Source organism: Zea mays, chromosome 3 (genome assembly GCF_902167145.1).
Source record: "Zea mays cultivar B73 chromosome 3, Zm-B73-REFERENCE-NAM-5.0, whole genome shotgun sequence".
NCBI classification, from domain to species: Eukaryota; Viridiplantae; Streptophyta; class Magnoliopsida; order Poales; family Poaceae; genus Zea; species Zea mays.
The window spans coordinates 13,883,720-13,897,026 of NC_050098.1; the positions used below are offsets into that span (position 1 = coordinate 13,883,720).

The window sequence follows — 13,307 nt, forward strand, 5'->3', positions numbered from 1 at the left end:
TTAGAAACCTCCAAAAATCATATGGTTTTTTAAATGAAATTTAAAATTTAAGTACGACACGTTTTATTTGTACATGGGATTATAGATTTTGTAATTTTGAAACTAAAATTGTTCTTTAAATGTTATATTGGATTTTCATTTAAACTAGTAGCCCTGATTTAGAAAAAAACAAAATATATCATGGAATAAGACCTGTTATAATTTTAGATAGTCAAAATTGTATTTTGAAACTCTTGATGCTTAGATGACACTCCCAAACAACTTTGAGAATCACTGGTAAATTTGACTCTCTTCGGATGAATAGTTCAGTCTTGTGTGTGCGGTTCACCAAGCCAGTGATATCCTAGAGGCTAGTACTCAACGCATCCATTGCAACATATAATCAGCAGCTAACGACCTGTTTAGAAAGAAAAAAATACAGAAATTGTTCAAGAACTTCACAGAAAACAGTTTAATTCCACAAGAAAAGTGTACAAACAGTGGTGGGGGGGATACCGTTCACGTGCTCCAATGAGGCCCTGTAAGCGAAATATTTACTTTGGACATACGAAATCCAATAAGCTAGTTCGTCATTGAAATAAAATGAAACAGAGGTAATGGATTACCTAGTACAGAAATACATTAAGCATATTGGACAGAGATGGAATGCGCGCAAGACACATCATGACTAAGTTAACTACATTTGTAACACACGCAGGGACGACGGGTGTTGATATGTGAAGAAACGGAACATGTTTGAACAAACAGCAAGTCACAATTGGCATTTCTTCAGACACGCACAACATGCTTGATCTAGTGCTACATTAACCAGCATTTTCCCCGTCAAGCCACACCTTGCGAATTGCAGAAACAAGAACCGCAGCGACGACAGCGAGGCGCGAGCGCGACCGGCATAGCCTAGCCGCCGAAGCCGTAGAGGGTGCGGCCCTGGCGCTTGAGCGCGTAGACGACGTCCATGGCTGTGACGGTCTTGCGGCGCGCGTGCTCGGTGTAGGTGACGGCGTCGCGGATCACGTTCTCCAGGAAGATCTTGAGGACGCCGCGGGTCTCCTCGTAGATGAGCCCGGAGATGCGCTTCACGCCGCCCCTGCGCGCCAGCCGCCGGATCGCCGGCTTCGTGATCCCCTGGATGTTGTCGCGGAGCACCTTCCGGTGGCGCTTCGCTCCGCCCTTGCCCAGGCCCTTCCCGCCCTTGCCGCGCCCCGACATCTTCGCCGCGGAGACTAGAGGGGATCGGGAGATTTTCGCTTGCTGTTGGTGGGGTGAGCCTGTGTGTGAGTTGGATGGAGATGGACGGGTGGAGAAGGGGAGTAATATAGAGGCGGGAGAGGAGCTGGAGGCGTCGGATGGGGACGCGATCCGCGTGAGGGGCACGAGAGACGGCGCCAGCCGTTGGATAAGGATGGCTCGGCTCCTATTGGCTGAGGAGCGGGAGTGCGGATCCAGCAGCTCGTGGGGATTTCGTGACTTTGGCAGGCCGTGGGCGCCGTACGCGCGCGTGGGATGGCGATCGCGGAGTTGAGTTTGGGTTTCTGGTGGGAAAAGGGAAATTTTGGGGTTCGGCCTAGACACCATGGCGGGCCGTGCTAAAATGGGTTAGACAAGCTCAAAAAATAAATTATTCGTCCAAAAATCTTCATCGTCTAAGCAAAATAAATTTTTTAGGATTCCACATCGTCAAGCTAGGGACCACAGTTTGCACCTCATCCTAGCTCCTCGTTTGCGTTGCTTCATTTGATGCGTCTTCATTGTCCATTTGCTTCAAATACTTCTTCGTTCCCTACCGTTAACTCTATCCGAATCATGCATGTCCGTGGCGCGCCCATATTTTTCCAGTTTCGCGGGTGATGGATGGCACTTTAACAGAAGGTTTTCGCGAAGTTACATATGTGTATATTGAAAATATAAAACGACGCTAGATAATTAATTTCACAACCGCGGCCATGCGGACGAAGGGGCGTCCTTGGTCTTGGTGCGAGACACTTAAACGATGAGAACTTTTGGACGTAGGGAGTACAATACAACAATACATAATTCATATACATGATTTGCAGATAACTATGATTTTCAAATGACATGTACCACCCTTATCAGCTGTGATTAGCAGCAGGAGGAGATGAGGCAGACCGGGGTTTCTAGGGGCGCTGGGGTGGTCTGGGTAGTCAGAGAGGTTGGGGAGGACTCGGCGAGCACTATGGCGAAGTCAAGGTCGCTGGAACGGGGTGAGACGGGCGGATGACGGAGTGGGAACCTCAGGCGGACCAGGGGGCACACCGACGAGCCGAACATGCCCACGGTGAGACGGAATTGGTGCAGAAGAAGGTCGGGGAAAGGTTACTTACCCAGAGACGACGCTAGGGGCAGCTTGGCACGGCGCGAGGGACTCTGGTTGGTCGGACGACGAGAAACCACGGCGGCGGTGAACTCCGACCTGTGCAGGTGTAGGATCTAGGACACCGGCTAGAGGGGGGATGAATAGGCGGTTTTGACTAAAATCAAAAACACTAGGTAAATTTAATCAATATAACAAGAGAAATAAATTCTCTAGTGACAACAAGTAAACAATGTATGAGAAACAACTACGGTGATTGAATACTTGAGGAACAATATGCAAAACACTAATCACTTGCAAGGCAATAAGTAATGCAAGAAAGTAGAGACACCGAAATTTATCCCGTGGTATCGGTGATTTGCCGATCACCCCTAATCCACGTTGAGGTGGACTTCAAGCTCTCACTTGCTCCTCTATCAAGACACGGCTTGATCTTTGAGCCAAGTGGACAAGAAATCAGTCAATACCTCGATTCCACTAATGTCACCTTTGCCGCTCCGGCGAGGTAGGCGCGAACCCCTCACAATCAACACTGCGGCTTCTCCACAATCTTCTTGGAGAGCTCGACCGAGACAATCACCCGAGCCGTCTAGGGGCGGCAACCTCCAAGAGTAATAAGCCAAAGACGCTTGCTCGGTGTACCACCTAGTGCCTCAAGAATCACCGAATGATGCAAATGCATTAGGAACCCTCAATCTCTCACTAGAATGCAATCTCAAGCAAAGAGTGCGAGAGAGTGAGTTGGAGGATCACAAATGAGCTCAATGTGTGCAAGGAATGGCCAAGAGAGCCCTCTCACACGAGCTACCCTTCTATTTATAGTCCCCCATCAAAATCCAACTGTTATGTGCAAAAAGCACCAGTTCTGCGCACAAGCGGACGGTCCGCGCCCTAGGGCCGGACGGTCCGCCGTACATATAACGGCTATAAATCCCGTTTGAAAACTATCAGAGATGTCAGAAAAGGTGGATCCGGACAGTCCGCCCTCCAAGGCCGGACCGTCCGCGACTTGGCAGCTTGAGGCACCCGAAGCTCGGACCAAGAATAGTTAACACGGGCGGACCGTCCGCCTATAAAGCCGGACAGTCCGAGACCTGAGACAGTACTGTCCGGACTAGTCCCCCAGACAGTCCGTAGTACAAATCTACAAAATCACACAGTCCCTGTCCAAAACATGTTTGACACTTGCGGACTGTCCGCCCAACACAGCTGGACGGTCCGCGCTATAATTCAGGGACTGGCCCGAAACCAGCCTTCTCTGGTCATGACTGCGGATGGTCCGGCCCTAAGGCCCGGACGGTCCGCAGTGCAATGGAACAATGTGGCTTCCGAAGTGGTCAGACTTCGGACCCCTCTGGTGGATCACGGACGGTCCGCCCTCAAGGCCCGAACGGTTCGCGCATCCAAGACTTTGCAATTTTCAAACTCGCTTTTGAAAGAACTTTTAACTCAAGAAATTTGAAGCACTGTTAGTCCTCATGCAAATGCAACTACTTGATTCTCTATGAGGCACTAAGTTTTACACAGATCAAAGTCATTGACCCCTCTTAATAGTACGACTATCTAGCCTACTAATCCGGTCAGGTATCTTCTCTAAACTCCTCAAGACCGGCAAAAACGAAACCTATATTATATCTTTGCCTTCATCTGATCCACAACCAATGCTTATGATTCTCCAACATTTCCTGATCTATGTGGTCCAACCCTGCATTCTTATTTCTCCAAGAATCGTTAGTCCACAAGCAGTTGTCATTAATTACCAAAACATCACCAAAGGGGCCTAGATGATTCACAATCTCCCCCTTTTTGGTAATTGATGACAACACTACATAATATATTAAAGAGAAGTTTAGTTTTTCCAAATCTCCCTCATACCTAAGGTATAAGATAGATTTTGGAGATGAGTTTCATAGGACTTATCTTGATTTGAAGTTCTGTCCGAGAGATAGATAAATCCCAATAAAAACTCAGTATGTAAGAAAGGCTCCCCTAAGTGTGTGCAGGATTATTTGAAGCTGAAGATATAACACACATAATATATCGGAGTTTGATGGAGACTTTCCTACAATCATGGTTATCGAGGCATACAAGAGATGATACGTAGAGTAAGCGCAGCAATTATAACCACTCCTCGATTAACCACACAAATAGTAATTTGAACTAAAACATAGTTCAACCCACAGAATATTACAGATAATTGTCCACAGACATACGACATAGAGTTAACAGTTCAAGCCAGTTCCAAATGCATAAGACAAAAACTAATGCATGCGACATAAAAAGGTAAATATGCATATGCACGGTCATAATGTCCACATAGACCAACAACTCCCCCTGAATGTGACATCTGACAACTTCTCTTCTCAGCGCTTCTCTCCCCCTTTGGCATCAATTGCCACAAAGGAGAGGCCTCACTGATCACTAGGTGGAGGATGCATGTTGTAGTAGTGAGTGCTGAATGTGTCAAAAAGAGAGGAGAACTGGCCAAAATCTTGCTGGAGTTGTTGTTGCCTCTGACTGATATCATGCATGCTGTCATTAGTAGAAAGATTGTCAAATTGGCTGGAGAGAGCGCCCATGTTATCTTGAAAACTCTGCTACATATTATTCAGCCTGGTCATGATAGGATCAGTGACATTAGTGTGAATGTGATCACGAAACTCAGAGTTGAGCGCATCCCAGTTACTGTCAAAGCGAGACTGCATGTCATCTAGGTGGTGATCCACATGTGTCATCATGCCCTCAAAGCGAGTATCAATATGGGTCTCAAGCCCCTGCTGTATATTGTGAAAATAGGGATCAAAGTAGCCTAGACCAGGCTGCCAATACTGCTGAGGCTGAGGAGGAGGTGGAGGAGGAGGCATCTGCTCGGCCTCAACATCAGGAGCTGCTCCTGCATTATAGCCAGGGTCTTCCTCATCATCTGGGAAGGGAGTGAGTGGCCTGGTGAGAAACCCTATCTCATTCTTAAAGGGTCTGAACGGTGTGTGAACAATCTCGCAGGGCCCCTCAAATCTTGTCTTGGCTTTGATGAGAGCCATAATATAAGGAGCATATGCTAAATTTTGGTTCTTGTCCATCTTCAAATCATTGAGTTGTCTCATCATGAATAGAACAACATTCATTACCTCACCGTTCATGATGTGATGGATAATATTCCAGAATTTGTCCCGTATTTTGCTCTTATCCCCCACTCTTGGGAAGAATAGTGACTCTGGCAATCTTGTTGATCGAACGTTTCCACAAGCTATCAGACTGTCCGTGCGCAACGTCACTTCTCCATCCGCGCACAATCGACAAAGGAGACTATTTGGCAAGTGGAGAGCAAGAGAGAAGGGGCAAAGAACACAAATGACAAGTCTGCGACCTCTGCCCGATTTTACTGCCTGTCGCGGACGGTCCGCGCAGGGGCGGTGGACGGTCCGCGCCCTGACGAGGTCAGACGGTCTGCATTGCTGATCGGACTGTCCAGTTTCTGATGCTGCGGACGGTCCGCGGTCCATGGGCGGACGATCCACGGCCTGATACTCAGTTTTCCAATGTCTATCCACTTTCTGATTTTGAATTTCAAATCCGAATTGGTGCTCATATATGGACATTTCGACCAATCCAAGAGTTAGTATGCATGCATATACATATTATGTAATTGAGTAATGCAAATTTTTGTATTAAACTATCTAGAGCAATTTAGAATGAAAAATGCATCAATAATACCAAATAAATAACATAAAGAGCATATTTAGAACCGAGATGCAACACGACACATGCGTGATCAACTTCAAGCCACATTTGAGAGATCGATCACATTCATTTCACTTCTTAGAAAACAAAATCTTGTTTCATCCAAAGGCTTTGTAAAAATGTCTGCTAATTGATCATCCGTGCCAATGGAATAAATAGAGATATCTCCCTTTCCAACATGATCCCTTAAGAAGTGATGATGTATATCAATATGCTTAGTTCTTGAGTGTTGGACCGGATTGGTAGCCAATTTTACCGCACTCTCATTATCACACATGAGAGGCACATTCTTGAAAATAATTCCATAATCCAATAAAGTTTGTTTCATCCATAATAGTTGAGCACAACAATTTCCAGCCGATATATATTCCGCTTCGGCGGTAGAGAGAGCAACCAAATTTTGTTTTTTAGAAGACCATGAAACAAGAGATCTACCAAGAAATTGACAACAACCGGAGGTGCTTTTTCTATCAACTTTGCACCCCGCATAGTCTGAATCCGAATATCCAATTAATTCAAATTGAGCACCTTTGGGATACCATAGGCCAATATTGGGAGTATACTTCAAATATCTTAGAATTCTTTTAGCGGCCTTCAAGTGAATCTCTCTAGGTGAAGCTTGAAATCGAGCACACATTGAGAGCACCTAGAGGGGGGTGAATAGGTGATCCTGTAGAACTTAAAACTTTACACCACAAATTTGATTAAGAGTTAGAATAAAATCAAGTGTGTAGAGAGGAGAACTCTTATGAAGCACAATAGACACAATAAGGACAAGCACAAGAGACACGAGGATTTATCTCGTGGTTCGGCCAAGTACAAAACTTGCCTACTCCATGTTGTGGCGTCCCAACGGACGAGAGTTGCACTCAACTCCTCTCAAGTGATCCAATGATCAACTTGAATACCACAATGTTCTTCTTTACTTTGCTCTTTTCCCGTTTGCGAGGAATCTCCACAACTTGGAGTCTCTCGCCCTTACAATAAGAATCAATATGAAGCACAAGAGTAAGGAAGGGAAGCAACACACTCAAATCCTCAACGAATACGCACACACAAGATCAAGACTTGAGCTCAAGACAATATCTCGAGGTTCTCACTAGAACAGAGCTCAAATCACTAAGAATGTCGAACAAGTGCGCAAGAATGAAGTGTGAGTGATCAACAATGCTCAGGGAATGCTTGTTATTCTCCTCCATGCGCCTAGGGGTCCCTTTTATAGCCCCAAGGCAGCTAGGAGCCGTTGAGTGCATTCCAGAAGGCAATTCTTGCCTTCTGTCGCCTCGCGCACCGGACAGTCCGGTGCGGATTTTTTCCCCTTCTTTGGTGAAGCCGACCGTTGGCGCTTTGGAGCCGTTGGCGCACCAGACACTGTCTGGTGCACACCGGACAGTCCGGTGCTCCCTTCCGACCGTTGGCTCGGCCACGTGTCTCGCGCGGCCGACCGTTGGCTCACCGGACAGTCCGATGAATTATAGTCGTACGCCGTTAATCACTTCCCGAGAGCAGCTAGTTCGCCTGAGCCAGCCTAGCGCACCGGACACTGTCCGGTGCACCCAGACAGAGCTAACTTTGGCTGAACAAAGCCATCTTTAATTTCAACTTGATTTTTCCTGTTTCCAACACTTAGACACAATACATTAGTCTCTAAAACAATGTACTAAGTCTGAGAAACATACCTTTATACTTGATTTGTACTTTGTCCACCATTTAACACTTAGGCACTTGTGTTGGACACTAAATCACCAAAATACTTAGAAATGGCCCAAGGGCACATTTCCCTTTCAATCTCCCCCTTTTTGGTGATTTATGACAACACAACATAAGGCAAGTAGAACAAGTGCCAAATCACTTCAAATAAAAACTCAAAATTGTTTTGATTCAAATTTGACATATATGGATCATTCTTTGCCACCACTTGGTTTGTTTTTGCAAATCAAACTCAATTTCCTATCTCTAAGTCAAACACACATGTTGGAACATAAAGAGAGATTTTTCACGAGAAATTGATCAAGGATTCAAAAACTCCCCCTTTTTCCCATAATTAAGTCTTCTCCCCACAAGAGACCAACTTTTGACAATAAGAGGCAAACAAGAGTATTTTGACAAACAAAAACTCTAACTCTACTTTTTCAAAATTCTCAAGTGGTAGCTGATCCATTTCCTTGCTCTGGCCTTATTTTCTCCCCCTTTGGCATCAAACACCAAAACGGGATCAATTTTGGCCCTTTAACCCCATTGCCTCACCAAAATCTTCAACTAAGAGTAAAAAGGCAATAAGAGTACAAAGATGAACTTAGAGTGAGTTACTCTCTTACCGGAGTGCAGTGGAAGTCTTGCATGGTCCAAGTCCACCTTTTCCCTTTCAACCTCCTTTGAGACTAAATTAAGCAAACTCAAGCACACAGTTAGTCTCAAAGGGTCAAGTTGTAGCACATCTCCCCCTAAAGTTGTGCATCACGTGCAAATGGACTTGTAAGGTCCGGGGAGTGCTTGTACAACTTGAGCACCATAAATAAACAACAAAATGCTTAAGGAACATGATCAAGGCATAAACCACATGTATGCAGTAAATCAACCCAAGTTCCGCGAATCTAAGACATTTAGCTCACTACGCAACTTGCAAAAGGTCTGCTCATCTAAAGGCTTGGTAAAGATATCGGCTAACTGGTTCTCGGAGCTAACATGAAACACTTCGATATCCCCCTTTTGTTGGTGGTCTCTCAAAAAGTGATGCCGGATGTCTATGTGCTTTGTGCGGCTGTGTTCAACAGGATTATCCGCTATGCGGATAGCACTCTCATTATCACATAGGAGTGGGACTTTGCTCAAATTGTAGCCAAAGTCCCTGAGGGTTTGCCTCATCCAAAGTAGTTGCGCGCAGCACTGTCTTGCGGCAACGTACTCGGCCTCAGTGGTGGATAGGGCAACGGAAGTTTGTTTCTTAGAACTCCATGACACCAGGGACCTTCCTAAGAATTGGCACATCCCCGATGTACTTTTCCTATCGACCTTACATCCAGCATAGTCGAAGTCTGAATATCCAATCAAGCCAAAGGTAGACCCCTTTGGATACCAGATCCCGAAGCAAGGCATAGCGAATAAATATCTAAGAATTCGCTTCACCGCCACTAAGTGACACTCCCTTGGATCAGATTCACTGAGCATAATATCCGGTCTACTAGCACATAAATAAAGTAAAGACCCTATCATAGACCGGTATGCCTTTTGATCAACGGACTTACCTCCTTTGTTGAGGTCGGTGTGTCCGTCGGTTCCCATTGGAGTCTTTGCGGGCTTGGCGTCCTTCATCCCAAACCGCTTGATCAGGTCTTGCGTGTACTTCGTTTGGGAGATGAAGGTCCCATCCTTGAGTTACCTCACTTGGAACCCAAGGAAATAGCTTAGCTCGCCCATCATCGACATTTCAAACTTTTGAGTCATCACCCTGCTAAACTCTTCACAAGACTTTTGGTTAGTAGAACCAAATATTATGACATTGACATAAATTTGGCACACAAAAAGATCACCATCACAAGTCTTAGTAAAGAGAGTTGGATCGGCTTTTCCAACCTTGAAAGTATTAGCAATTAAAAAGTCTCTAAGGCATTCATACCATGCTCTTGGGGCTTGCTTAAGTCCATAGAGCGCCTTAGAGAGCTTACACACGTGGTCGGGGTACCGTCCATCCTCGAAGCCAGGGGGTTGCTCCACGTACACCTCCTCCTTGATTGGCCCGTTGAGGAAAGCGCTCTTCACATCCATTTGGAACAACCTGAAAGAATGGTGAGCGTCATATGCTAGCAAAATACGAATGGACTCTAGCCTAGCCACAGGAGCAAAAGTCTCCTCAAAGTCCAAACCTGCGACTTGGGCATAACCTTTTGCCACAAGTCTAGCCTTGTTCCTTGTCACCACCCCGTGCTCGTCTTGTTTATTGCGGAACACCCACTTGGTTCCCACAACATTTTGCTTGGGACGAGGCACCAGTGTCCAAACTTCATTTCTCTTGAAGTTGTTGAGCTCCTCTTGCATGGCCAACACCCAGTCCGGATCTAGAAAGGCCTCTTCTACCCTGAAAGGCTCAATAGAAGAGACAAAGGAGTAATGCTCACAAAAATTAACTAATCGAGAACAAGTAGTTACTCCCTTGCTTATGTCACCCAATATTTGGTCGACGGGATGATTCCTTTGAATCGTCGCTCGAACTTGGGTTGGAGGTGCCAGTTGCGCTTCTTCCTTTATCACATGAACATCTTGTGCTCCCCCTTGATCACACGCCTCTTCTTGATGAACCTGTTCGTCGTCTTGAGTTGGAGGATGCACCATTGTTGAGAAAGAAGGTTGATCTCGCTCATTTTGTTCTTGTGGCCGTACATCTCCAATCGCCATGGTGCGTATTGCGGCCGTTGGAATGTCTTCTTCATCTACATCATCAAGATCAACAACTTGCTCTCTTGGAGAGCCATTAGTCTCATCAAATACAACGTCGCTAGAGACTTCAACCAAACCCGATGATTTGTTGAAGACCCTATACGCCTTTGTATTTGAGTCATAACCTAACAAAAACCCTTCTACGGCTTTGGGAGCAAATTTGGAATTCCTACCTTTCTTCACTAGAATGTAGCATTTACTCCCAAAAACCCGGAAATACGAAACATTGGGTTTGTTACCGGTTAGTAGCTCATACGAAGTCTTCTTGAGGAGGCGATGAAGGTAGACCCGGTTGATGGCGTGGCAAGCCGTGTTCACGACTTCCGACCAAAAGCGCTCGGGGGTCTTGAACTCTCCAAGCATCGTCCTCGCCATGTCTATAAGCGTCTTGTTTCCCTGCTTGACAAGCTGCACAAGGTCTATCTTTTTTCGAAAGTAACATTGGTTAGACCTATCACGTGTTCTCCCTTTAGAAGCTTGTGAAGGTTCTTCATCCCCACATGTGCTAAGCGGCGATGCCATAGCCAGCCCATGCTAGTCTTAGCAATTAAGCATGCATCTAGACCGGCCTCTTCTTTTGCAAAATCAACTAAACAGAGTTTGTCGTCTAATACACCCTTAAAAGCTAATGAACCATCACTTCTTCTAAAGACAGACACATCTACATTTGTGAATAGACAATTATATCCCATATTACAAAGTTGACTTACAGACAACAAGTTATATCCGAGCGACTCAACTAAGAACACATTAGAAATAGAGTGCTCGGATGAAATAGCAATTTTTCCTAACCCTTTCACCTTGCCTTGGTTCCCATCACCAAATATAATTGAATCTTGGGGATCCTTGTTCTTGACGTAGGAAGAGAACATCCTCTTTTCCCCCATCATGTGGTTTGTGCATCCGCTGTCGATAATCCAGCTTGAGCCCCCGGATGCATAAACCTGCAAGGCAATTTAGGCTTGGGTCTTAGGTACCCAACTCATGTTGGGTCCTACAAGGTTAGTACAAATAGCTTAGGGACCCAAATGCAAGTTTTATCTCCCTTGCATTTTGCCCTAATTTTCTAGCAACTACCTTCTTATCCTTTCTACAAATAGCAAAGGAAACATTTAAAGCATGATAAATTGTAGAAGGTTCACTATTTGTTTTCCTAGGCATATGAACAACATTTCTTCTAGGAAAATTTCAATCATGCATAATAGAAGAACTAGAAGCAACCATAGCATTAGAATCAAGAGCATCATAACTTCTATAAACATTTCTAGAATGTCTCCTATCATGATACATGAAGGCATGGTTCTTTTGAGTACTACTAGCCATATGGGCCTTCCCTCTCTCCTTGGCGGAGATGGAAGCCTTATGGCTTGTTAAGTTCTTGACTTCCCTCTTGAAGCTAAGACCATCCTTAATTGAGGGGTGTCTACCAATCGTGTAGGCATCCCTTGCAAATTTTAGCTTGTCAAATTCACTCTTGCTAGTCTTAAGTTGGGCATTAAGACTAGCCACTTCATCATTTAATTTAGGAATGCAAGTTAGGTGTTCACTACAAGCATCAACATTAAAATCTTTGCACCTATTGCAAATCATAACATGTTCTACACAAGAGTTAGATTTATTTGCTACTTCTAGTTTAGCATTTAAATCATCATTAACACCTTTTAAAGTAAAAATGGTTTCATGACAAGTAGATAGTTCACAAGAAAGCATTTCATTCCTTTTAACTTCTAGAGCAAGAGAATTTTGTGCACTAACAAATTTATCATGCTCTTCATACAAAAGATCCTCTTGCTTTTCTAATAACCTATTCTTATCATTCAAGGCATCAATTAATTCATTAATTTTATCAACCTTGGTTCTATCTAGGCCCTTGAATAAACATGAATAATCTATTTCATCATCATCACTAGACTCATCCTCACTTGAAGAAGCATAAGTACTAGTATTACGATTGCTTACCTTCTTTTCCCTTGCCATGAGGCAAGTGTGATGCTCGTTGGGGAAGAGGGATGACTTGTTGAAGGCGGTGGCGGCGAGTCCTTCGTTGTCGGAGTCGGACAAGGAGCAATCCGAATCCCACTCCTTTCCAAGATGTGCCTCGCCCTTCGCCTTCTTGTAATTCTTCTTCTTTCCCACTTTCCACTCTTCTTTTCCTGGTCACTATCATTATCGGGACAATTAGCGATAAAATGACCAATCTTATTACCACATTTGAAGCAGGAGCGTTTCCCCTTTGTCTTGTTCTTGTCGGGGTGCTCCTTGCGACCCTTTAGTGCCGTCTTGAACCGCTTGATGATGAGGGCCATCTCTTCATCATTAAGCCCGGCCGCCTCAATTTGCGTCACCTTGCTAGGTAGCGCCTCCTTGCTCCTTGTTGCCTTGAGAGCAATAGTTTGAGGCTCTTGGATTGGGACATTTAATGCATCGTCGACGTATCTAGCCTCCTTGATCATCATCCGCCCGCTTACGGATTTTCCAAGGATCTCCTCGGGCGTCATCTTCGTGTACCTAGGATTCTCACGAATGTTGTTCACAAGATGTGGATCAAGGACGGTAAAGGACCTTAGCATTAGGCGGACAACGTCGTGGTCCGTCCATCGCGTGCTTCCGTAGCTCCTTATCTTGTTGACGAGGGTCTTGAGCCTGTTGTACGTCTGTGTTGGCTCCTCCCCTCTAATCATCGCAAATCTCCCGAGTTTGCCTTCCACCAACTCCATTTTGGTGAGCATGGTGACGTCGTTCCCCTCATGTGAGATCTTGAGGGTGTCCCAGATCTGCTTGGCATTGTCCAAGCCGCTCA

At 45.2% G+C, this 13,307-nt stretch overlaps 1 protein-coding gene across 1 annotated transcript; it reads right to left on the minus strand.

Moving 5' to 3' along the window:
* Nucleotides 1-552: 552 nt before the first annotated feature.
* LOC103649716 (histone H4) lies at nucleotides 553-1,384 on the minus strand. The gene has a single exon (XM_008675451.4). The coding sequence runs from the start codon at nucleotides 1,207-1,209 to the stop codon at nucleotides 898-900; it is 312 nt and encodes a 103-aa protein (XP_008673673.1). The 5' UTR covers nucleotides 1,210-1,384; the 3' UTR covers nucleotides 553-897.
* Between the last annotated feature and the right edge of the window lie 11,923 nt (nucleotides 1,385-13,307).

Bases quoted from the DNA above. Each gene is read 5' to 3' on its own strand.
- LOC103649716 (XM_008675451.4), bottom strand. From the start codon at position 1,209: ATGTCGGGGCGCGGCAAGGGCGGGAAGGGCCTGGGCAAGGGCGGAGCG.